A 26962-nucleotide genomic window follows, 5' to 3' on the forward strand; every position below is an offset into this window, starting at 1 on the left:
ATTTTAATATGAGTATCTCAAATCTTGACCGGATTTGAACAAAAATGGAGTGTGAGTCACTCGTATATCAGCTAAAGTGGTAATTTATGTCCTGCACTCCGGTCCACCTTGTAGTGTGGGCCAGAGGCATGGACATACTTGCAGGACTGTGTCCTGCACTTTAGTTGTTTTGGATTTTTTCTGAGATTATTATAAAATAAATTATAAAAATTTATATTGCATAATTAAAATTATATATTAAGTAAAAAATTTATATTTATAAAAATTTATTTTTATTTGTGTGTAATACAATTGTTATAATTATTTTGAGTTTACTATAATGTAAATATAATATTTCTATGAATAATAATAAATTAAATATTTTTAATATCTTTTTTAATTTTTATTGTACATAAATTTAAATTTTATGCGCTAAAAATAGTATAAATATTAAAATGTGTCAAAATATAATGATACATGTTAAAAAATTTATATCTCAATTTAATTTTATATATATATATATTTATTTATTTATTTATTAATTTATTTATTTATATATATTTATATTATACATAAATAAAATTTAAAAACTAACATAATTAGTGATATTTTTTTATTTTTAATTAGTCGTACTTGGAGAATTAAAATTAATATACTTTCAGCAAATGATAAAATAAATTATCTATTAAAACTAATATAATATAATTTTTTGACATTCTTTGTATACTAAATTTTTATATTATTAATAAATGAAATTAATTCTTTGCATATTTCATTAACATGTAATTGATAATTTCATAATCAAAAGTATTATCTTTTTATAATGGACATTAATATTTATCATTCATTAAATAATATTTATCATTCATTAAATAATATTTATTGTTTATTATAACAATGTTCATTTTATATTCAATCAATTTTTAAATGTTAATTATTTTAGTAAAGGATATTCATCATTTATAATCTACATATCTATTCATTTATCATTGTCAATTTAGTAATTATAAATTTACATATGTTTCTCAATCACTGTGAAATATTTATTTTCAGATAAAAATAATGTTGATTCTTATGAAAGTTAAATTCATTTTTTTTTGTTACATATTGAAACAATTTTGTGATTAATTCATCATTTATAGATATAATATTTATTAGTTTATTAATGGATATTTATTAGTTTATTTAAACAAACATATATATATATATATATATATATATATAGATGTAATATAAATTATCTTTATAGTTAGAAAATAAATAAAACGTCAAACTAAAATTATCTTATAAATATTTATATTTTGATACATATATCTTTTTAATAAAATAAAATTAATAAATAATAAATATTTAATATTTAAACAATAAATATTTAATACATATTTTTTGAATATAAGTTAATCAACTTTTAGTACTAAATTAATGAGGATAAATTCGTCACATTTCTGACCCCGTATCCAGGGTATAAGGCCTCGGCTAAAGCAATAAAACCCAAAACTTATCACCCGTTTCCGGCTAAAGCACTAAATCCCAAACTTATCAGTTGAATAGACTGGGGAAAACTTGAACTTAAAAACTATGAAGCTGACATAAAGAAAAATGATTCAAAGTAATCTCCCAGCTCTACATCTTTTCGAAGATTTAATCCAATATGATTGAGTAAACCAAGCGAATACAAATAGCTGACTCAAAAATGACCTGAAATTAATGTTCAGTTGAGATGAGTTTCTTCAGCTGGGATGGTCAATCTTTAAAAATCAGAGGTAAAATTTAAAAATCAGATAAAACAACAGGAAGAAGACAGGCAGCGAACACTATCAGGTGCCAGGAGCCCCTCTAGTAATAGATGTTTCAAGCATCTAACAGGGCCTGCTCAGTGCATTTCTTTACCATAGCATATACACAGGTGAAATAAGATATTTTTAATAGCTGGATCAATGTCATTGCGTGGAACAATGTAACGTTCAAAATTTTTAAATCTGATCCTCGGTGCATCTGAGCTTTTGACCTCTACGACAAACAGAACTGACAAGGCCACATCGATAGAATCTTCGATAGAAAATCAATGGAAGAAGCAGTAAAATGCAAAACTAATAATCCTCAAATTAAACAGACCCAACTTTTAATCTATTTTATAGCCTATTTCAGTATAAGAAATTCTGACCAAAACTTCCCAAATATTTTGTCGCTCGAAATTCTTCTTATCTTCACACAAATTACATTGTACAAAACGCAGAAAAGAGAATTACACAGGACAGCACCTCTATGATACATGGACGCCCACAAAGATTTATATATCATGTACTCTCACCATAATATCATATACTCTCACCATAAGGACAACATGCCCCCTTTGAGAAAAAGAAAGGAAAAAAGAAATATTAGGCCTAAGACGAGGAATGAGAAAAATATATATATATATATTAACTAATGTGAAAAATACCCAACACTACCAACCCACTTAATAAACAACCTTTAACAACTTCCACCCGCTTGTGGCTCAATATACAAAGGCGGGAGTTCCTGAACTGAACTTTTTAATGCGTGAACCTAACCGCCACCTGCAACCTGGTTCTCAGAACTTGTATCTTTCTGCCATCTGGCCTTGCATGTTGAAATTCAGAAATTCAGAAAGCCTTCAAACTTCTATCAGGAACAACGATCACAAGTTCCAAGATTTCTGAATCTGGTATCATGCTCCATACAGACACCAGAAATCCAAGGTTGGCAGCATGAGCCCAGAATGAGAATTAGGGAAATAATCAGAAGCTTCTACTATATCCAAGCAAGAGATCCCCGATCATTTGTTACTTGAGGACGGCCTCTAGTTGGCGTTGGAGGCCTGTTAGCATTCAATTCCTGTTCCCAATGGTACCAATTAAATTCAGATACAAAATACAAGTAGGAATGCCACTTGGAAAAGAAAAAAGAAATAAAGGGTATTATATATATATATATCAAAATGTGACACCACCTGCATCCATGTATCTTCAATATGCCGTTCAGGTGAAGCTTCTGCTGATGAAATGGCTGGTGGAAGAGGATGAATTAATTTTGGAACAACCACAAGATCTCTTCCCAAAACTAAGATTGCCCCTGCATTATTGGCAGTACCTGCGGATAACAGAACCAAAATAAGGTTCCAAAATTCATGTCAAGCTCAAAATAGATGATCCTCGGCCAAAACATGTATATACCACAGTAATTGGTAGCTGAGAAAAGTGTGATTAAATGTCCCTGGGCAAAACGCTCAAAGCCATCCATCACGCATTCATGAGCTCGTACAATCAACTGAAGATCATTGTTATTGCAGAATTCCATTACTCGATCCGGCTGCAACAGAAAACCCTCAGCGATCAGTCTAAACACAAATTTTAACCTGCAGATAAGTTTTCTACCAAAAATGCCAGCATAATGAGAAGCGTTGACATGATAATATTGCTGAATTCCATGTTCCAAATAGAGCAAATAAAGAACTGAGACCTACTTCAAAAACTGTTTTAAGAATTAAGAAACAATAAAGATGCAGCAACTCTCATTAGGCAACAATTATAGTGCCTGGAAAAAGACTTCAAACATGGAAGCAACCCGAAATAATAGTTGATATAACTTATAACAACCTTGAATTCAAGAATCTCATTACCATTCACCACCACTAAAAACTGAACTTGTGGAAGCTCCCCAGATTGCTCCCAAATGAGAATGCAATTCAAATTGATTCATTAACATGTTAGTTCTTGTAGAAATTCAAGTTGTACGACAAGGGGAAAGGGGCAACAAGAACCGCCCATTTACCACAAATCCAAGCAAAAGAAACAAATACAAGAGCTACAGTTTGTCAAAATAATCAAACCAGGTCCTCAAGCCAGTACAGCAAGAAGAAAATAGTATTTTATTTTGCAACTTCTTGACAAGTTGGCAACCAAAAGTAGAAGAGATGTTGTGAGCCAGCAAAAGTCTATAAACGTTATCATCATGGGCCCAAGAAGCGAACTAGCTTGAAGACTTAAAAGTTGTAGGTGCTAGTTTGTCAGTTTATTTCTTATTATTTGTATCTTTGTCTGTCACAGTTTATAACTTTGTTAGTTTTCATAGTGGAAGTTATGAATCTTCATGTCCTGTGAACATGTAGGTAGTTATCTAAGTAGTGGTAGTGGGTAGTTTTCATTATCAGTTGTGTCATGTAAATATCTACAGAAAAAAAAGGAAATGAAAAAGGAGGTAATTTTGATTTCCACCAAAAATATGTTCAAGAGATTGTAGGGTTCTCTCCAAGGAGCCCTTGTTTGTTTTCAATCATAGGTCACAAAGGAAGAAAAACAAATAAACAGAAAGAGGTCCTCAGTCCAGATTGTGATTTCTCTTTACTGGACCCATAACTCGATCCCAGGCACAGGGCCATAACAACCTGGTATCAGAGCAGGTAATTATGGGAGAGCCTCAAAGTTGAAGGCAACAAATTGAAGCTCTCATGGCTATATACCAGGAAGACAGGGCACGGGACAAGCAGGAACAGGAAAGAGACAGAATTGCTCAGGAAGCGAAATTTGAAGAGCTTGCTAGAGAGATAGCAGCAACTCGAACAGAAGGACGTGAGGCAGGTAATGGAAGTGTGAACAGAGGTCTATAGGGCAGGCGTACAGAGGAGGAAAATAATGTTAAGAGGACATTATGTTCCTAGATATTCTAAATTGGAATTTCCTAGGTGTGATGGAAGTGCAGATCCTTTAGCATGGTTGAATCGGCCCGAGCATTTTTTCTGCCATCAACATACTTCGGAAGAGATGCACGACTCTGGTTTATCAAACTTGATAAAGATAGACCGTATTTATCGTGGGAACAGTTCAAACAACAATGGAACGTGAGGTCTGGGCCATCAGTGCACAGCAAAAAGTTGGGGGAACTAGTCAAATTGTGTAAACTGGGACTGTGGAGGATTATCAACGCAAATTTGAGCAGCTATCTGCTCGTGCAACCACCCTCACTTCAGAACAAAAAGTTGAAGTTTTTATTAGTGGATTGCAAGAATATACAGCAATAAAAGTGGAGCTACACCAACGAGAAGATTTGACAAGTGCAATGAGTCTAGCCCACTTGTATGAACGCAAAAGTAACTGGCGCAAGTCAACGAATTGAAGTGCTAAGCGAACTGTGGTAACAAATTCCCCAAAACCACCGTTTGTCAAACTTTTGAAACGGGCAGAGCTGGAGGAACAGCGAGCCGAGGGGCTTTGTTATAATTGTGATGAAGTTTATGTGCCAGGTCATTGAATAAACAATTATTTTGGCTTGAAGGGATAGAAGAGATGGAGGGGAAGCAAGAAGATGGAACGAAGGAGGAGGATCATATAGAGCTAGAAATCTCTATTCATACAATTATAAGGGTTCAAAATTTTCAAAAAATGCAGGTGCAAGGATCCATTAATGACCATACTCTTTTAGTTCTAGTGGATTCATGGAGTACGCATAGTTTCATTGATTCCTCATTAGCGAGAAAGTTATAGTTGCCAATCGAAAGAAAAGAGGAGTTAGGTGTTATAGTGGCAAATGGTGAAAGACTATGAAGTCCCAGGCTGTGCAAAAATGTCTCCTTGAATTTGGGTAATCAAGTATTTAAATTGGATTTATTTTTGTTGCCATTGGATGTTTTGGGGCAGTAGTTGGAGTTAATTTGCTAAAAACTCTAGAACCCATCCATTGGGATTTTACAGCTATGTGGATGAGATTTAATAAATGTGGTAGACCTCTAGAGTTGAGGGGAACAAGGGAATTTAAGAATCATGTTTTTCATCAAACTACTATGGTTCAAGTTGACAAGGAATTGGAGACTCAATGGCTATTGGCAGAATTTGAAGATCTCTTTGAGGAACCTATGGGATTACCATTTCAATGCAAATCTGATCATAAAATCGTGTTAGTCCTTACCATGTTCAAAAAGATCCGACCTCACTGTTACCCGCATTTTCCAAAAGAAGAGATTGAACGGAAATGTGAGGAGATGTTAGCAAAAAGGAATCATACAGCCCAGTTAGTCACCGTGTTCTTCCCCTGTACTTCTTGTTAAAAATCAGATAATAGTTGGCGTTTTTGTGTGGATTATAGAGCTCTAAACGCCAAGACAATCAAAGAGAAATTTCCCATTCCAGTTATTGTCGAGTTGCTAGAGGAATTACATGGTGCACAATATTTTACTAAATTGGACTTACGTTCAGGTTACCATCAAATAAGAATGTGTGTGGATGATATTGCCAAAACAACATTCGGAACCCATCATAGGCATTTCGAATTCTTAGTGATGCCATTTAGATTGACTAATGCACCTTCTACCTTTCAAGCATTGATGAATGAGGTATTCTGGTCACATCTACGCAAGCTTGTGTTAGTCTTTTTTGATGATATTCTTATCTACAGCCGAACTTAGGCAGAACATATAGTCCATCTTCGTTTAATCTTTTCTCTTATACGGCAGCATAAACTTTTCCTAAAGCACTCCAAGTGTCTTATTGCTGAATTTAAAGTTGCTTATCTTGGCCATCCCATATCAGGTGAAGGGATATCAGCAGATCAGAGTAAAACTGATGCCATGCTACAATGGCCAAAACCAACCACTGTGAAAGGGTTGCGTAGGTTTCTTGGATTAATGGGTTATTACCATAAGTTCGTCAAGAATTATGGCAATATTGCAGCTCCATTAACTTCCATGCTTCGAAAAAATTCCTTTCAATGGACAAATGAAGCATCCTTGGCTTTTGAAAAATTAAAGATTGCAATGACTACCACCCTAGTGCTTGCTTTACCAGATTTCTCTATTCCATTTATGGTGGAATGCGATGCCTTAGATTGAAGGTTGGGGGCCGTACTGCAACAAAATGGCAGGTCACTTGCTTATTTCAGCCGCACCTTGGCCGTCAGACATCAACACTTACCAGCATATGAGAAAGAGTTGGTGGGGTTAGTGAAAGCAATCTGACATTGGAGACCTTATTTATGGGGACACCCTTTTATTGTTCGTACTGATCATTACAGCCTAAAATATTTGTTGGACCAACGCATCATTACTCCTCCTCAACAAAAACGGTTAAGCAAATTATTGAGTTATGATTTTCAGATTGAATATAAGGCGGGACATGACAATGCAGTAGCAGATGCCTTATCTCACCAACAAGAGGATACAGGAACATTGGTTGCCATCTCCATGCCACAATTGGGCTTGTTTGATGAAATCAGTTCTCTTATAGCTAGTACAGCCGAATTCAAGCAACTGGTTCAACGTGTTGTTGATGGTGAAGCTATTGGACCATGGTCCTTCAAGGATAAGTTGTTGTTTTTCAAAGATTGTATATTTCTCTCTCATCTGATTCTCCTCTTCTTCCTTCAATTTTATCTACAATTCATAATCAAGGGCATGAAGGCTACCAGAAGATTCTGAAAAGAGTGGCTGCAGATTTCTACTGGAAGGGAATGAAAAAAGATGTTCAGAATTCTGTCAGGTCATGCATCACTTGCCAACACCATAAATCTGAAAATCATCATCTTGTTGGGCTTCTACAACCACTTCCAGTGCGTCACCAAATATGGTCTAACATTTCTATGGACTTCATCGATGGTTTGCCTTCTTCTCATGGAAAATCAGTTTTATTTGTGATGGTGGATGGATTTTCCAAGTACTCACTTTATTCCACTTTCTCACCCCTATACTGCTATTTCAGAGGCCAGGGCAGTTTTTGACAATGTTTTCAAGTTACATGGTCTTCCAGAAACAGTAGTATGTGACAGAGACGTGATTTCACTAGTTCCTTTTGGTCTGAACTCTTCAAACTCATTGGGATTCAGCTGAAATTTAGTTCAGCTTACCATCCCCAAACAGATCGCCAAACTGAAGCTGTAAATTACACAATTAAAATGTACCTTTGATGCTTCACGAGTGACCGCCCTCGGCAATGGCTTCATTGGCTTTCATGGGCTGAATTTTGTTACAACACCAGCTATCATACTACTCTCAAAACTACACCCTTTGAAGTCGTGTATTGCCAGCCACCCCCAAGATTGGTTGATTACTGTCCTAGGTCGGCTCATTTGGAAACTGTTGATTTTGCATTAAGAGATCGTGATGTAGTACTAAAAGATGTTCGTGATCACCTTCTTCAAGCTCAAACCCACATGAAGGCTATTTATGATTCTTCCCATCGTGATATTCAGTTTAATATGGGAGATATGGTTCTATTAAAAATTTCAGCCATTTCGCCAGCTCTCTACAATCACGGTCAAACTGGAATCTGTCCCTGAAATACTATGGCCCCTATCACATTTTGGCTCGGTGTTGGTTCAGTTGCTTATAAGTTAGATTTGCCAGAAAACTCATGTTTTCATCCTACTTTTCATGTTTCATGTCTTAAAGAGATTTAATGGGGCCTATGAACTTGTGGTTGAGTCTTCCTTACCATTAGTTCATCAAGGTGAGATTTGTCCTACTCTTAAGGCCATTCTTGATCAACGGGTTTGTAATGGTGTATCGCAAGTTTTGATTCATTGGAAAATATTCCCCTGCTGAAGCTTCATGGGAAGATATTCGGCAGATGCAATTTCGTTACCCCTCTTTCGCGCTTGAGGACAAGCACGTTGTTGAGCTGGGGAGTCATGTTGTGAGCCAGCAAACCAAGGCTGATAATTCAGCTGCAATACAAGTCTATAAGCATTATCATCATGGGTCCCAGAAGCGAACTAGCTTGAAGACTTAAAAGACGTAGCTGCTAGTTTGTTAGTTTATTTCTTATTATTTGTATCTTTGTCCATCATAGTTTATAACTTTGTAAGTTTTCGTAGTGGAAGTTGTAAATCTTCATGTACCGTGAACATGGAGGTAGTTATCTGAGTAGTGGTAGTGGATTGTTTTCATTATCAGTTGTCATGTAAATATCTAAAGAGAAAAAGGAAATGAAGGAGTTAAGTTTGATTTCCACTACAAATATGTTAGATCGTGGGGTCCTCTCAAAGGAGTGCCCTTGTTTGTTTTCAATCATAGGTCACAAAGGAAGAAAGAAAGAGGTCCTAAGTCCAGATTGTGATTTCTCTTTACTTGGACCCATAACTCAATCCAAGGTGCAGGGCCATAACAGATGTTCATTTGCTCTACTGCTGATATAAGCTTAATGGCGAATAAAAATTACAGCCATCAAAATTGCAATACTTGGTAAAACAGTACTTGCTTAAATAACAACAGTTGGAAGTGAGTGAATGGACATCTCAACTAGCCGATGAAGTACCCAAAAGCATTCTACAGTAAAAGCAGATGTATTTGCAGTTGTATGTGGAAATCAACTAGACACAACTGGATATCAGGATGCCAATTTTCATTGTTCTTCATTACAGCAGCACTAGAGCCCTTTCACGAGGCACAAACAAGTTCGCAATGCCTCAGAGGTGAGGAAGTATCTTCCATCTAATCTCACACATCCATTTGTCCCAATCCTCCTTTTTCCACTACCACTTATCCATATTCCAGCAAGACCTCACTCAATCACAAAAACCGAACAATAACTCTATAATAAGACTTCTGTAATTTTAAAATGGCACTAGACAGTTAAGGATGACCGTTTCTTCTATCAAATATCTAAGAATGATGTTCAAATCGAATAGCGTATTTCAGATTCTCAAGTACAAACACTTTACTAACTCTGTTAAACATTAGGGTCAACCAGACCAAGCCAAAAAAAAACAACCAAAACTGACCTAATTTTGTTATATACAATCAGATGCCTAAGGAATCAGAAGGCTCTAAGTTGCGTTAGGAGATCTATCAGCAAGTCGGGTCAGTTACCCTCCTCAACTTTGGTGCCAACTGTAAACCAACAGCAACATTTGAAATAAAGAATGTCTAAGAAGAAGAAAAATTCCAATATGCCACTACCAGCCCTTCCCAGCTAGCTAGCTTTTGGCTAAGTTGTAGAATACAGTGTCAAAAGAATAGCAACTAATGAATGAGGCCAATAAATACATCAGATCACTGTAGAAATGATGATACGCTAGCAAAATGGTAACATTCAATCACTAATTTACATTCCCAAGAACAAAAACAGAAGAGAGGGAAGGATAAGGTGTCATTGTGGGGAAAGGAGAACACATTGTTAATGCTGTATGGTTGCTTCTACATTTCTCTTTCCAAGAAGTTCCATTATCTTTCAACATTACAAGCTAAAAGGGTTAAGGCCTTGTGGCTAGCATTACAGGGAACATATACACCTTAACATATTTGTCAGGGCTTTGAACCTTGGGTTGCGGGTGGAAGAAACAACTCACAACTGGCATAATCTTAGGATTTTTTCAAGCCTAAGTTAAGAATGATGCCAGTTCAAAATCAAATGCATTATTCTCTAAGCAACTCTGTAAGAGCGCCCATGAATATAAGTTAGAGATTCCACCATTATAAATAATTCTCAAACCTAGCAATATCTAGAAATCCTATAGCCCATTGTCATTCCAGAGTTAGACAAGGGTTCATTAAGGTTTTAAATTTTAAGAAATTGAGAAGATATGAGGGAAAGATGAATAGATGATACGGAACAACCAACTGAAAGTCTAACTAGCTTTTTGCATGACATTATGATGTCAGTAGTTTCCAGCAGTGAGTCAAATTAGATATAGAATGTGCCCTAATCTCAAGCTATTTTTGGAATGACTCGAGTATTGAAAAGATGAATTCACAGGTAACTCTTCTGTTGAATTCAAGCAATTGATTAAATCATATTTGATGAAGCAATCTTCCCAGAGACTTTAAATCATGAATGAATATTATTGCTATATCAGCCAACACAGACATTTAGAACATTTTAAGCAGTTAGTAAAGTAATCTCTAGACTTTTAAGCAGTAATTAAAGAAAGAAAAACGAGTAAAACAGAGATTGAAGCAAAACAAGCAACAGAACACTTACCCCAAAAGTTACCAGCCCTGGACCTCTAGCATTTGGCCTCAATCCTTCTACACTATCATTCTCTGTTGGATCAGACCTAAGGGAGCCACAAGATAACTCAAAAAGAATTCACATTGCAAAACAAGTAATCAAATATGAAGCAACATAAACATTCACTCACCACAATAAATCCATAAGCACGATTGAACCTGCTTCCATGCTAATTGGACGCTGAAGATTCTCAATCTGTTCCACATGGTTTATTGAACGGCCAATACCACCATGCATACAAATTATTTTCTTCTCAATTAGTGCTGCCAAAGGAAGCCAATTGAACAATCGATTTATCCGATGCCAAACCCAAATTCCATCTCTCTCCCCCTATACAGCAATCACCTAGTTAGTAACCAACTTAATTAATAAGAAGAGCAAAGACATTATGTGTATATACAATTCAATACCATGCGCTCAATGCACTCGATCCGGAAGCCAAAAAGGGCATTGATATCTGCAGCTTCATGGTTCCCACGAATTAAATGGACATTATGAGGATACTCAACCTAAAAGGATGACAGAATTTTACAGAAATATTAGCCCATCAAGGTTCAACGTAAAGTTGTCAATCATACCAAAAGAATAAATCACATTTGAAGAAGACACTGAAAAGGATAAAAGAGAAACAAGCAAGCTGACAGATACCTTCAGAGCAAGCAGAAGAGTAATTGTTTCCAGGCTGTGCTGGCCCCTATCAACATAATCTCCTAAAAAGAGATAATCGATATATCTGATAGTTGGAGAACAAAAATTAGCATCAGTTAAAATATTTGAATAGGTATTTAAATATCTGCAATTGCATATTTTCCCGTTTTCCAAAAATATAAATAAGAACATGATTCTTAACCAACAGAGAGAGCAGTGAAAAGACTGCATTTTTTGAAGGAGCATAAAGCCAAAATAAAGACTAACATAACAAAAGAAAAGATACTTCTACTGCCTTAGCCCTAAATCGACCTGGAGATGCCTAAGCCATAATATAACACTCTAAAGTTCCAAATTTGCAAAAGGCTACCCAGACGTACATACAGACAGAAAAATGTATTTTCTTCCATTATCAATCCAAAGTTGGCAAAAAGAAAAAGAGCCAGTAAAAAGGCATGTAGCTTCAACTAATCACTATATATACATAGCTATAGTCCATAATTCTTACAATTAACTCAAAGTTGGCCAAAAAAGAAGAAAAAAAAAAAAAAAAAAGGAAAGACAACAAAAAAGAAGTGCTGCTTCACTAATCACTGTATATAGGTAGCTAAAGTCCCTAATTCTTACAATTAACTTAACATGAAAAACCAAAATGCAAGATAAAGCTGGGCAGCAACCAAGCATTCATTTTCAAGATATACAATGAATCATTTGTTTTAAACAACTGCACGTAACATTCTAAGCAAAATTTGGCATATTTCAGAGCCTTAATTTCATGTACTGTTTTAGTGAGAATTTAGAAATTAACTAATAAATTGGAAATTTGTTTCACCACCTCAGGCAGCAATATATTTGGAAGTTGAGTGTCTTGCATAGAGGATTGACTGGAAAATGATTGTATAGGTATCCACTAGAAAAAGGATTCTACCTAATGGTACATGCTAGAAATAGATATGGAAAGGATTCAGTCCTTCCAAGTTCAGCACTTCAAAAGGCCATCATGGAATGGAGATTGAGAAGGGTAAGCTTTCACAAAACTGAAAAAGATTATTAAATCAGGGATGAAAGAAGGTAATTTTGGGCATTTAGGGCGGTGGAAATTCAACTGAACTGCCTCATCATCATAGAAGATAAGGAGCATCAGAGGCAGATTTCGTGGAGCCAAAAGTAAGGTCATTTTGTCCTTTCTCCCCCCAAATCAAACCATCATATAGAAAGAGAAAAACAGATGCAATGTATTGTTACCCTCACCAAACTCCAGTGCCCTCCTTTTCAAAAAACATACAGTTTTGGTCCTAAATTCTGTAAAGACTCAACATTTGGTCCAATATAGCTAAAATTTGGTTCACGATGGCACTTTTGGCACAGCTAATTGTCATCTTTTTCTCAAGATATATAGTTAAGCATTGAAGTATTATGGAACAGAAACAATCCCCTTTCTTTGAGATAGTTAAGCACTTGAGTATTTATGAGACAGTATATTGGTCCACAATCGGATTAAAATGGGTCAAAAACAGTGTAGTTTCAGGTTTAAGAAAAAAAGAAAAAAAAACTTTGGAATTTTGGAGAACTACAAAGTAACTTTAGGAAAAGGGAGAACTGAAATGCATGCTATACTTGTAATTTCCATGTTCTCGTGATTTATTGAAATGCAACAACCTGAAAAGCATGGAGATTAAGTGTTTCAAGTTAGCATACTTTTGGACATCGCAACTGATGTAGTACACATTTAAGAAATGCTATGCTATGGTTCAGTTTGCGGAAATTAAAGGTTTCTATAGGCTAGAATCTAAAACTGTTGAGGGTTTCAGATGTGAATATAGATTAAAAAAGAAAAAAAGAGAAGATAAATCTTCTAAGAGTCAAACTTAGAATTACTTGGACATCAGGCCCAAGGATTCATTCGGCATCAGACCAAGGGAGGAATTGAATCACATAATTCAAAATAGCAAATCTCCCATAATTTTATTAAACTGAAATCTTAATGCTAAGAGATAAATCATTACAAGCTTAGGTATATAGGAGTAACTAATCCTTAAACCTATAGAATTTAGACTCATAATACTAATCCCAATCCTAAGAGATTTGAACTATGAATAAGAAGAGCAATAATGCTAATCTTAAGCCAACAAGAATTGAGAACAATACTTAACAATAAAATAAAGGCTCCTAAAGAAATCTAAACTAGTATTCCAACAAAGCTGAAAATTACAAAAGTACCCTTAAAATTGAAATTGTAAATACTATACACTACCTCTAAATTTGTGAATTCTTCAAGTTTTGGGATAATTACAAAAATAGTGTGTAAACTTGTTAAGATTTGACAATTAAATGTTTAAACTTTTCATAGTTACAATTTAGTGTATGAACCTAGTAACTATTTACCATTGAGTATACATAGCAGGTCAAGAGCGGGTTATAGGTTATCCACATTAGCTTCTTTTAAGGTAATTAAAAAATAGCGTGGAAGCTTGTCAAAATTTAATAATTAAGTGTTTAAACTTCTAAAAGTTACAATTTAGTGTACAAAATTAAAAATTATTACAAATTTCAGTGTGAAACCAGTCATTATATAAAAAAGATATGATGTAAACAAATCAAACCCTATTATAATTTCATAGTGAAAGATAATATTTACATGGAGGGTAAATCTTTCATTTAAACAATAGATAAAAATATATAAATAAATACTATACATGTCATAAGTAAAAGTATTAATAATCAACATTATAGTCAAGATTATCATCCTCAATAATAACTGATTTTGTTTTAAATGTTTGTAGTGATAGATTGAAAACAAAGTGTTGCACAAGTGGGCAATAAAGTTATTTATAAAAATTGATGAAAATATAGTCAAAACAATATAATAATGATGGTAATAAAGGCAGTATATTACTTTATTAAACAGATACTTTTTTAAGATTTTCTCGTCATTTTATTATTTTTAATCTATTAAGCTGATAAATATATTTTAAAATTACAGGTCCATAATTGCTATTAGTTTGCTATATATACTCCGTTGTAAATGTTTATTAGGTTCACCTACCAAATTGCAATTTTTAAAAGTTTAAATACTTGATTGTCAAATATTAATAAGTTCACATACCAATTTTGTAATTATCCGACTTCTTTTATATAGATGACTAGTTCCATATACTTAAATATTAATAATTTCCGGTTTTACACACTAAATTGTAACTTCTAAAAGTTTAAACACTTGATTGTCAAATCTTAAAAAGTTTATACACCATTTTTGTAATTATTGCTTTTCTTTCTTAAGCTTTTCCTTGTCTGCATCAGTAAAGTACTAGGGAACTTTAAGCAGATTATCTGATTGATTGCAGATTGTTGATTAATCTTGCATGTGTAAGTGTAGCATGTTGGAGACTATATATTATTTATTACATTCACTGGTCACAGAAAAGGTGGCAGTCTTTCATTGTCTCTTAGTCAGTGATTATGCAGTCATGCATGCACCCACCTACCCCTCAAAATCGTTCCTAGAGTTCTTTGCTCCTTTAAGACTAAGAAACTAAATCTTTTAAGGTTTGCTTCTGAATTATTAAGTTTTTAGATTTTCTTTTTTCAATTTCCCAAGGCAAACTTTTGTATGATTTCTATGTCTCAGGTTCCAGCTGTTCTCTTTAATTTAAGTTTTCAAAATGGAGGGTTCAGTACAAGCTAATGAGTGGTGGTTAAATTAAACAAACCCACTATTGAATTTGCAGTAATTTGCAAAGTACAATCCATCAGCTAGCAATAGCATAGGTTGACTGAATCAAGAATTTCCCCCAAAAGCAAATTATAGATTCCAAAGCACATAAACAATTTTCACAATGTTAAAGAACATATAAAAGAAAATGCTTACGCGATATCACCAGCCGTTGAAGGTGCGCCATACTCGTCAAAAAGGCGCATTAAATCCCCAAATTGCCCATGCAAGTCACCAAATATTTTAATAGGAGCCTTCAGCTGTAACACACTTGGTTCACTACAAAATATCCTTTCAGCACTGTCACATAGGTCGGCTATTTCATTGCAATCCAAGAAAAATTGCCGTCGTACTGGAGGCTTCCAACCACGAGGCTTGAGAAGATGTGCTATGACCTTGCATTGTAGAAGGCAACTCATTAAATAGTAAAAAAATGACAATCTTAACTCAAAATAAATTTTGACAAGTAATTCACCAGTAGCACCAAAAAGAGGGTAAAACACATGCAACAAGATTAGGATTGAAGGAGAATATGAGAACAAGATAAACAGATCTAGAACAATAATTAAGCTCATGCATTTCAACTGACCAAGTACAAAACCAATAAGGTTGTATGGATGCTTAACATTGCTTGATAACTGTGTCAAACACAAATGGATAGGCATTGATTAGCACGATGTGTGCATTCACATGAGCACCAACAAATACTCAAACATCAGCCTATCCAACAAAAGAAAATCTTTGAATGTGTTTGCATTTAGCAAAGATCCGTATTCCAAACTTCACTTTTCTGAAACACTAAATATTTGGTAGTAGTTATAAAACAAGCTATCCTGGAAAAACAAAGCCAAACAGCTTGACCAAATAGCATATCCAAAGACACTAGGCAGAACTCTCAGCGCCTTAAACATGCCCCGACACCCACAATTCCAAGGGTAGATCAGTCTGACACCTGGAGGACCAGCCAAAGTAAGAGAGCAATGGAAAAAAATAGATGTATGTTCCCCATATTGCAGATATTCCAATAATAACACAGTAGCAGTTCAAGTATCCTAGTATATTAGATAATAAAAATAATTATAAAAAAGAGGCTCTAATATAGCCCATGAAGTTATAAAAGCATAAATGAATATAAAATCCCAAGCTTTCAAAAGAGTTAATCTAATTTTTCAATCCACAAGATTGATGACTAGCTTGAGTTTTATTTCACTAGTTTGTGCATTGTCTCATTTGCATTAAATACACCTTCAGCGTCGAACAGAACAAATTACGGAAGCATACATGTAACAAGTGGAAGTACTTTCCTCCAAAATTTTCAGGCCAGCTGCATGGACCTCTTCACTATCTCAAAATCATGACAGATGCATCTAACAGCATTTTCAGAAGTAAAACATAATATATATTTGAAACAAATACACAATAAATATTTGAAACAAAACCCCTGTACCTTTTTGGGCACACTATTGATTGACATCTGTCGATCTAGTAGTTTCCTAGCTGCTGTTGCGCTCTCTGGGGTACCATAGCTTACTCGCCTGCCTTCATTTTCAAATTGATCGATTGAAAGTTGTCTCACCATCCCCCCTAAGGCTCCACCAGTCTCTGCAGCTACAACAACCTGAGACAACAGGAAAAGGAAAGTAACATTTTAATGCCTGAATGGACTTAAAATCACACTCAAAAATGTTAATAAAAATGAACACTGACAGCTCTGTGATGTAGCCGAACTCCAGCTGGAGCAATGTTATTTGATCCAGCAGATTCGGGCTTAATCAAAGTAGATATCTGTTTGCCACTAGGGGTTGCCTCAGCGCCCCGATCCCTGTCCGGCAGTTCAACTTCTCCATTAACTTGCCGTGCCTTAGCAGCAGCCAAAGTGGCACTTATGGCCTCAGCTTCTGCAGCCGAAGCTTCAACCAAATATTCCACTCCTTTGCTCATTCTCCTATGCAGTGACAGCATATTTAGAAATTCTTTGCATCATTTGAAAAAAATTCTACTTACATCCAACAGAAATCAGAACACAAAAACAGTAGCTAGCTTACCGAGGTCCAGGAAGCACAGCATTTTCAGTGCTTATATCTGTGTACATATCACCATTTATTGGAGGGGCAACTGGATTACCCAGGACAACTGAACCATCAGGTACTGATTCAGGCATTGTCTGCCTAGATCTTTCATCACCAAAATACCGTCCACCACTTCCAGGTATCCTCCCTGCATGTACATTAGAAGCAGCAGCGGCAGCTGCAGCATGAGAAGCTGCTGTTGTTGTTTCAGCTGCAGCTAGGTCCTCAGCAACAAGTAAATCATCAAGCAACACGCCTGTAGCACCAAAAAGTAGCAGATTACACTAGACTACTAAAAATAAGGTGAAATAGGCAGGAACAGTAATTAGATTATACAAGTATGATGTGACCTTTATGAATAAATCTGAAAATATTTGGAAAACTCTCACAAGGTAGCACTTTTCGAAAACCATTGTAAAGGACCAAAATTAAAATTCAGTATTTCTTCTCTTTCCCATGTTAATTAAAAGCTCCATCTTATGACTTTGAAATCACTTGAGGTTTCAAGGATGCAACATAACTTGTTAAATCTACTAGAAGACCACACTGATACTTCTTGAAAAGCATCATTTTCCAGCTGGTGCCACAATCCAAAGCTGTTTTCCCCTTTTTATGTTACTTATAAGAACATAATGATGAGGACGAGCCTCGATGCAACTGGTAAAGCTGCTCCTTCAGTAACCTGAAGGTCAAAGGTTAAAGGCGTGGAAACAGCCTATTTGGTTTTAGAAACAGCCTACATCATCCTTCTACCCCGCGCTAGTCAGGGAGCACTTTGTGCATGCAGGAGCCCTTAAATAAAGACATAAAAATTTATTCATACAGATATTTGACGGTGGTTGGCTTCGAGTTTGATAAATGGACTGGGAACAAATGTGGAAAAATATTAGTTTATAATTTCATTACTTACCACCACGTAAGCCACCATAAATAAATATTAAGTCACCAACCGCAGCAGCAGCATGCCTGCAACGCCTTGTTAACTCAACTGCTGCATCCCCACCAGCAGCATCAGCACTGTATCTGCCAGTCCTAGGACTAGTAACAACCGATTTTGTATCGCACCAAACGCCTGCCGCAGTATCCAACACTATGCACAGGAGAAACATAAAATAGGTTCAGAAAGCTCCGGTTGGAGAGTTTCTTTTTAAGTAATATTACCACCAAGATCAAGATAACCAAAAAATTCAGTAATCAAGCTTAACTATACTCAGAAATCTAAGCTTAACTGACTTCTAGAAACAGATAAATTAAAACCTTATTAGGAAAAAATATTAGGAAGAACTGAACTAGGAAAAATAATTTCCCAAAGTGATAAAATTGGATACTATGTAATTATGTACAACAGGAGGGAGAAAACAAAAGAAATATCTAGCATAATGATGCCATAATTATCGGACACTTTATCTTCCATAAATTACATAGTTATCCAGTATATCCCAGTGAATTGAACTCTCCTTATTTATCAATCTAAATAAGCATACCACCCTCATTCAAAAATAAAATATGAGCAAATTATACACATTTTTAAATCCTTTATTCATATACGCTACAAGAGAAAACATATAAACAGCTAATATATAACTGCACGGTCATAATGTATCTAAAACCAAATCTATCAGATTCAATAGGTCAAATTGTAAGGCTTACATAAAAGTATAATAAAGTACCTGCAACACTAGATGAATCTTCTACCATACGACCTCCACCAAGTGCACCCCCAGAGACATGTAGCCGTGCATTAACAAAAACCTAAAAGTACAATACATAGAAGTGATTAATCTTACTGGAGATAGAACACATTGTCCATTTAAAAATAAATGTAGTTCAAATGAAACTAAAACTCACTGCTGCATGTTGATATCTCGGCGATGGAGAGACACCAGGAGCAATTGCCCATTCCCAGCGACCATCCCTATGTTTAGCAAGTCCATAGGCACTTGCCAATGGCTGCAAAATGCACATGAAAACAAATGATGTTATCCAAATAAAACATATGCACATGAAGGAAACCCAACAAATTCAAAATTAAAGAATGATGTTATCCAAATGGACCAGCTAAACTGCAGTCAACATTATAAAAACAAAGTAACTTCACTATGTTCTTGTGCATGTTACCAAGCAGTTTAAAACTGTAGCAGGGATACCAACACTAATATCACTTATTCACAAGTAAATTGATATTAATGACAGCATTTACAAAAAGCAAAATGATACACACAAATACCAGAAGATAAGGAGTATCAAGCACGATATTTTTCAAATCTGAAATCTGGCTCTTTTTAAATGGTTCACAATATAGGGAAAAGGGACAATTCCCAACTCCTTGTACATACCCCTATTACAAGAGCCCTCCAAGAATTTAACTGCATTTTTCATATTCTCAATGCAAATCCAATTATTTCCAAGAATTGCATATCAAAATATAAAGAGTTTTAGCCAATCCAAAATGAAGGAAAAAATTGATTCACTAACCCCATTTTCTCTTGTAAAGATAACACCAAGAAAACAAGTTAATTTACTTCGAACTAAACTTTCCCACAATGGGCTTCCAAAGGAGAACGGGGAAAATATTATCTGAAATCTTCAACTGCCAAACTGCTTGATATGGAACAGAGTTCTTAACTAGCTTGTCAAACCCACCAAAGAGAGAATAAAGGCTGTCGAACACTATCATCCTTTTTCTCTTACAGCAAGCATCAAATTTATCTGCTTCCCAATTTAAGCAATGACTCATACAAAGCTTCCAACAATCCAGAAATTCCTCTATTGCCAAATCATTAGGCACCTTTCTAAAGTATTCCAGATTCCCTGCCAATTGTTCCCTCTTACATTAATTATACACAATCATGATTTAAGCTAACAAAATGAATTCCTTGAAGATTGTCTTTAAGAGAAAAAGCCATAGGAATTCCTTTCAATCAAATTCCTTTCAATCAAAAAGGAATGGAGGTGGATATATTGTCAAAACTGTTAACTCCGTCTTTAAACCTTTTGCATCAAAATTCAAAGAATTCTGTGGATTGATATGAATTTGTAACAAATGCAATTTTTTCAGTCAGTATAGCTTTTTTCGGAATACCCCACACTAAATATAAACTGGCGATCCATCATCAACTTCAGAAGGCATATAATCTAATAATCCTCCAATCCTAACCTAGTATTCTTCTACAAGCCAATCCATGAGGAAGCTTGTTAGATCATTCCATCCTATGAAAGTAAATTTTAAACTTCAATTAAGGAAAAACATCTAATTTTTGCAATATTACCTGAATAAAACATTAAATAGAAAACAAAAGTTGCACATATTTCACATCAACTGAATCAAAGATGAGCTAGGGAGCTGAAAGAACATTCAGACATTGCAAGGATAACGATTAAATAAAAACTAAATGAACTCAAGTAGCACTTAATTGGCTACAAGAGGACAAAAGAACGCTACAAGTCTGAAAACAAGATACTTAAGAGAACTGCGACCTACAAGAAGTATACAATTGTTTGGAAATTTCAATGGCAGCCTCAAGATCTACAAAACGTAAAAAAAACTCATTGCTATCTTTTTTTTACCAACAGCCTCTAGATGTTTTTTATCTCATGAGAACTCTATAAAAATTACTGACTGCAGACTACTGGTTTGCTGTCAACTAAGTTCTATCACAACTTTATCAACTCTCATCAAAAGTGACATATCCTACAAATAATATGTAAATAAATAATCCATTGAAAACTAACTAAGATTCCAGGTCACATCTACTATAACCAGATATCTATTTACATGTCAGACATTGAAACCCACCACACTGTTTGCATCCCTCCCTCCACAGAGCAGAAGAAGACCATCTGAGCGCGCACTTGCAGTGGCATACCTAGACAAAAGTGAAGGATCAGAATAGGCTCAACTACAGAACAGATGAAAGCATATCAAAAAAATCCAAGGCAAGAAAACAGCAGCAGCCAACTATGATACATATCCAAACATGCAACTAGAGATACCTGATGTCCTAAATCCTTGATAATATGTGTTACAAGAGGTTAGAACTTCGAACAACAGTATTAACATCAATATGACGAGCTAGAACGCATGCACACATACATATCCAAACTCAAAAGAGCCAGTTTCTAATCCATAAAGCCCAATAATCATTTGTGTTTACACTTTTTTTCTTTTGAAAATTTTTCCACCGTACTTTATTTTATTTTGCCATAAGTGACACATCCGCAGAAAAAGAAAAGCATACCAAGTTATAGATAGGAAACCAAAACTAGTGGTTGTAAAATCCCTAACCTGAATCACAAGGGTTCCATAAATAAAGGGATATTCAAAAGACTCAAATCTGTACCATTATTCATGAACTAATTTAATCCAGAGGCATAATTCAAAATACCAACTCTATCCTTAAAGCATGATCATGCACCAGAAAGAGAAGAAACAATGGATAAGTAGCTTACAAGATAGAAGACCCTGTGAGAGAAAACCAATTTCCCTTTGTGTATCTGGAAATATTTGCCCTTCTAAACTTAATTTTCTACTCCTAATTCCCTTCTTTCCAATTCTCAAAAGCTTCTAAGGATAGGATTTTGGCAACTCAAATCTTGCAGAAAGAGGTCATACCATGGTGATTATGTGTCATCTTTGGAAAATGCAACCAAATTGGCCTCATATCTTATTGAGATATAATCAGAAACATAATCTTTACTAATTAGATTACACAAGGGTTTCCTGGGGCACAGCAGGATCAACAAAACCAGAATAGTGGGCTTGAAGGGTTATGTAATCTTCAATATGAAAGAAAAAGAACACAGATTCAAAAACAACTTTTGGATATATAGGAAAAAGAAATGGAAGGGTCATTGAGAGGGAGGATCAGTCTCTCCCGATGCCACAAGATAGCAAAGCACATGATTTTGTGCTTTGTAGGCTGCAACTTTTGGCATAGAGTTTAAGATTTTTCCCTAATTTTTTATCTTGCAGACGAAATCCCTACTATATACAGCATAGCAGCCTCTAGTCACTGTTTAATATAAATCTTTCTTTTATCCTTAGGGTAGCAACTGGAAATTTCCCATTTAGGACTGGCAAAAGTGTCCAAGCTATAATTTCATCGACGCTTACCAACTAATTACCTGAAATAACAAGTATCTTGCTAATAGAGCACCAGTGCACCACTAAAAATTACAATCAGTTAGTTACCCGTGGAATTGAAACACAATTTTTTGAACCAGATCAATCACAATCCATTAGCAAGATGCATTATGTGGCTTAACAAGGCTTCTAGAACTCGAAGGGCATACAATTACATTAGATGGCGCAAAGCAAGAATCCATACAAAAGCATAGGTACAAGGTATATAGAAGAGTTCCTGCTATTCACATGAGAGATGAGAGAGAGAGAGAGAGAGAGAGAGAGAGAGAGAGAGAGAGAGAGTAGTATACATGCATGGTGGTGGACCTTCCCCTTCAGGTTCCAATTTACGCCATTCATAAGGCTTGGCTGCTGTGTCAAGGGCCCATACATCCGACAAAGGACGCTTCCCTGAAAATCAAGAACCATAACAATTTTTTATATATATGTCAAAGGATCTCAACATGTGCCAATATGCATACTCAAAACCATAGATCAGTGAATTTTTAAGTCCATTGACACAGGGTCAAGATGCTTTGATTTTGATGTGACTTACCATCATTTCCTCCAATTGCCATGAGATACCTTTGGCCCACCAAAGCCATCACATGACCATAACGTGGTCCTGGTCCAGGTCCTTGAACAACAACTCTATAGGAAAATTATAATTTTAATCATAAACCATATAAAAAATAAGAAAGCATGAATAGCAATTTGTTAAGCATCAAACCTATGCCATCTTGGCCGTTGCTGTGTGAGATCAAGAACATGAAGATCCTCAGCAGACAAACCAGCTGGACCAATTCCACCCTAGGTTGAGATTGAAGATTCTAGTTATAATTTGGTTAATATAGCAAAAAAAATAATAATAGAATCATGATCTAGTAAAAAACATAAACCCTATAGGACAATATGCAGTATGCTAACCTGAATAACTACCATAGTTCCCACAGCAGTTGCCACATGAGCTGCCCTTGGAGTGGGCGGTTCTCCAAAAGGAGTAATCCTGCAAAATGAGTTTATTATGCGCACTATTGCATTATGCAAGAGCAAAAAGTGTGTTATAGGCAAGACACAAACTAGTGAAACAAAGAATTCTCAGCTTACCGAGACCATTTATTCGTTAACACATCGTAACAGTGAACATCAGCAGTTGCACCAGCAAGTCCTGCAATTCAACAAATTAGAAAGACAACCAAAGCCCAATGAGTAATATCTTAACACTATTAAGACTCCCAGAGAAACAAAAGTCCGTTAGTTGATTTCATTTCTTACATGCAGGCAAGTAGGGAACAGATTTCAAATCAATTTTTCCCATTAAACCAAAAATCAGATAAACATGTGTTTGGGTGCAATGCCAACATGATTATAAGCACCTTAAAAAATGTTGAGTGAAAAAAACTATGCAAGCTGACCTAGTGAGGCCACAGGGAACTTAGGCATCGTTTGGATAGAGTGATTCTAGAATCCATGGATTTATGGTTAAATCCATGGATTTTGAAATTTCAACAATTTGGATTAAACATGAAAACAAGGGATTTTTATTTAAAGTTAAGGAAAGCTTTAGGATAAATAAATTTATTAGGGACAATATTAAAATAAAAAATTATATAATAATTCATCATTCTTTAGAATGGTGGATTTTGGAATTGCCCACATCCTAGGTGGAAAATTAAAACCCTCAAAAATTTAGGGATTTTGGAAGGTGAGGATTTTTTAAAATTCATAGATTTAGACCACCTTTTTGCTTGCCAAACAATGGATTTAAACTAAATCCATGAATTTTATAAAATCCCTCATCTAAAATCCCTCAATCCAAACAACCCCTTGAAGTATTTCCGAACATAATCACAACAAAAATAACATAATGAGAGTTCAAAATAAATTCGCATCAACAAAACTATAAGCACATAGAACTTAAACTAGTTTACACATTTAAACCATATTGCAAGCATATTTATGGCATCATGAATTTGAGATGCAATTTAATAGCTAGGGTAAATATGACACCATAATCAAATTAAAAGAAAACAAGGATGGAAAGAGCATTTCAAGTACCAACATGTACCATAATGAACGAATTAAAAGAGTACCAGTTCAATTCACTGGCCCCAAAGAACTGGAACTAACCGGGAGTTGCATGACTTGGAAACTAAATAAACAAATAAATAAATATGGAGAACAGTTTGTAGGTTGAATTTGTCAAGATCCAAATGGAAGCAAGGTGTGTACTATTTTGAAGTTCAGGACAGTAATCAAGTTCGTATTTTAGGACCAAATTGTAAGATCCATATTCGCTATCGCCCCAACATAAGCCACCAAAAAAGAAAAAAAAAAATCATTTCCCTTACAGTTGCTACTAAGGATCATAAGCAAAGGGAAACCGGAAATTGCAGCTTCAACAACTTACATTACAATTAAATGATTTCTGTGATCGTTTCAGCTTCTCAAGCTACAGTAACTAATTACTCAATCCTAAGTTTAGAATCAAAACCGCTTTTTTCATATATGACTTCAGCTGCAATCAAACCAGAAACTTCTCATACATACCAACCCCCCAGCTGAAATTACTCAGGTATTAAGAAATTTAACAAAGCTGCACAAAAACTAAATGAAACGAAAGACATACGGATGCCAGCATTTCCAGCAGAGGAAGGAGCCCCTGAGGCTGCAGAATTTCCCTCAAGAGCTGTGGCACCGCCGAACAGAATCAACCTCGGTCCAATATAACCAGGCGATCCCTCCTCGCCAACAGCAGCCACTGCAGTCAAGGTGTGCCCACACCTTGGTCCTGGCCCATCCTCCTTCTTCTCTATAATTGCATTTACAACCGAATAAGTAGGCGCGTGTCTCGGCCCCACCACACTTTGTTGTTGAACCTGAGCTTGTGAAGGCGTCTGCTGCTGCGCAGGAGGAGACACGGCCACGGCCGCTGCCGCGACAGAAGTTGGAGATCCCGCTGACTGCTGTTGATCCCTTAGTTGTTCTCTATCCATTGCAGTTGGCGGCGAAGCGTCTTGTACGGGTGAATCTTGATCGGTATCCGGCACCATCGTGGAATCCACATCCATTGCTTTAAAAAATCTTTAATCAAAGCCCTAATTTCAAGATCGGAGCTAGAATTCGAACAATTTCGCATTCCTAATCAACATTTCTAAATGATTCACTTCTCAATCGAACCAATAACAATCAAACCCTAGCAGAAAATAATCTCTCAAAATTTACAAAGAGACTGAAACTTTTTATAGATTAGGTTTTGCTTTCTTATCATCTATCTCTCTCCCTCTCTCGTTACAAAAAGAAAAAAAGTTTCGTCAATTTCGAGCGTAGAGAAAGAAAATTAAAAAGAAAAAAGAAAAAGAAAAGAAACGAAACAGAGACAATCTCAAAAAGTATCAAAGAAAGAAAGTGGAAAAACACCAATCTATCTATTTTTTATTATTAATCAACCTGATTATCTTTCTCTCTCTAACAATATTTGTTTTTTCTCTCTCTAGAAATGAGAGAGATAGACCAAAGCACAAATTTTTTTATTTTTTATTTTTTATTCTTCTCTCTCCAGAAATGATGTGTTAATTTCTGCTTGGTTCTGGTTTTTGCTCTATTTTTTTCCACTTTTTTTTTCTGGGAAATGATGGATTGTTGTGTTGTTTTTCTTTTACCGTTATTAACCGGTTAGGACTTAGGGTGAGTGCGGGAAGGAGGGGGAGCGCCGTCAGATAGAGAGGTTTGACGGCGGAGAAGGGAGACTGGGTGACCGAATTAACCGGGAATAGGTTTAACTATTAACGGTGATAAACCGGTTTCCTATTTGTAAGGAGTTTTGCCCCTTTGCAACCTGGTAAGGGTGCTGGAGAGAATCACGCTCGCGCGTGCTAGCGCGTGCTCACGCGCCTTGATTACGGGTACAAATGTATTCTCTTTCTGTCTCAATTTGATGTTAGATAAGTAGTACAAAACTTGTAAAGGTACTTATTTTTCTAAGATAAGAAAATTTTTATTCCATTAACATGCGAAAATATGGAGCCCATGGCAACATGCAACATATATGCATCTATACCACTTGTTTAATTTTGGTTTAAATACTATTGACTCAGTGATTTAGTTTAATATATAAGTTTTTATATTTTTTATTATATTAAAATCTCTTTGAATTTTAATAAAACTAATTACTATCTTTTTTCGTGCTAGTCGAAAAACTACACTAATAATTTAATAATATAATTTGATTCTTAAACTTATAATGATGTACTAAATTTATTTAAAATTAATTCTATTATCAAATTAGATTAAAATCTTATTTTTAGCAGAAACTAATTTTAGTATTTAATTAAAATAATAAATTTAGTATTTTTTTTGCTCTTGTAGGTGGCGGTTTCGGACACACTACGGCACTGCAAGACTTTTTCAACCTAATCGGAAAAATACTAACTAGTCACAAAGACCGGTACGGAAATAGAAGTCTCCGCCCGGA

At 35.3% G+C, this 26962-nt stretch overlaps 1 protein-coding gene across 1 annotated transcript; it reads right to left on the reverse strand.

Annotated features, from left to right (window-relative positions):
• Positions 1–2084: 2084 nt before the first annotated feature.
• On the reverse strand, positions 2085–26281 carry LOC8281048 (serine/threonine-protein phosphatase BSL3). The gene is made up of 21 exons (XM_048378747.1): positions 25118–26281; positions 23596–23656; positions 23416–23494; positions 23219–23298; positions 23045–23139; positions 22800–22899; positions 21163–21232; positions 19215–19316; positions 19037–19118; positions 18277–18456; positions 17343–17622; positions 17005–17242; positions 16745–16915; positions 15454–15692; positions 11586–11670; positions 11348–11446; positions 11068–11267; positions 10908–10983; positions 3177–3312; positions 2954–3093; positions 2085–2838 (listed from the first exon to the last, which is right to left on the reverse strand). Exons 1-21 carry the CDS (start codon positions 25557–25559, stop codon positions 2755–2757), a joined length of 3039 nt encoding a protein of 1012 aa, XP_048234704.1. The 5' UTR covers positions 25560–26281; the 3' UTR covers positions 2085–2754.
• Between the last annotated feature and the right edge of the window lie 681 nt (positions 26282–26962).

Source organism: Ricinus communis, chromosome 8, assembly GCF_019578655.1.
Source record: "Ricinus communis isolate WT05 ecotype wild-type chromosome 8, ASM1957865v1, whole genome shotgun sequence".
NCBI classification, from domain to species: Eukaryota; Viridiplantae; Streptophyta; class Magnoliopsida; order Malpighiales; family Euphorbiaceae; genus Ricinus; species Ricinus communis.

Coding starts and splice junctions, on each gene's coding strand:
- LOC8281048 (XM_048378747.1), bottom strand. CDS start 25,559: ATGGATGTGGATTCCACGATGGTGCCGGATACCGATCAAGATTCACCC. Junction 23,657..25,117: donor TGCTGGAAATGCTGGCATCC/GTATGTCTTTCG, acceptor GTTGAATTGCAG/GACTTGCTGGTGCAACTGCT. Junction 19,119..19,214: donor CGAGATATCAACATGCAGCA/GTGAGTTTTAGT, acceptor TTGTACTTTTAG/GTTTTTGTTAATGCACGGCT.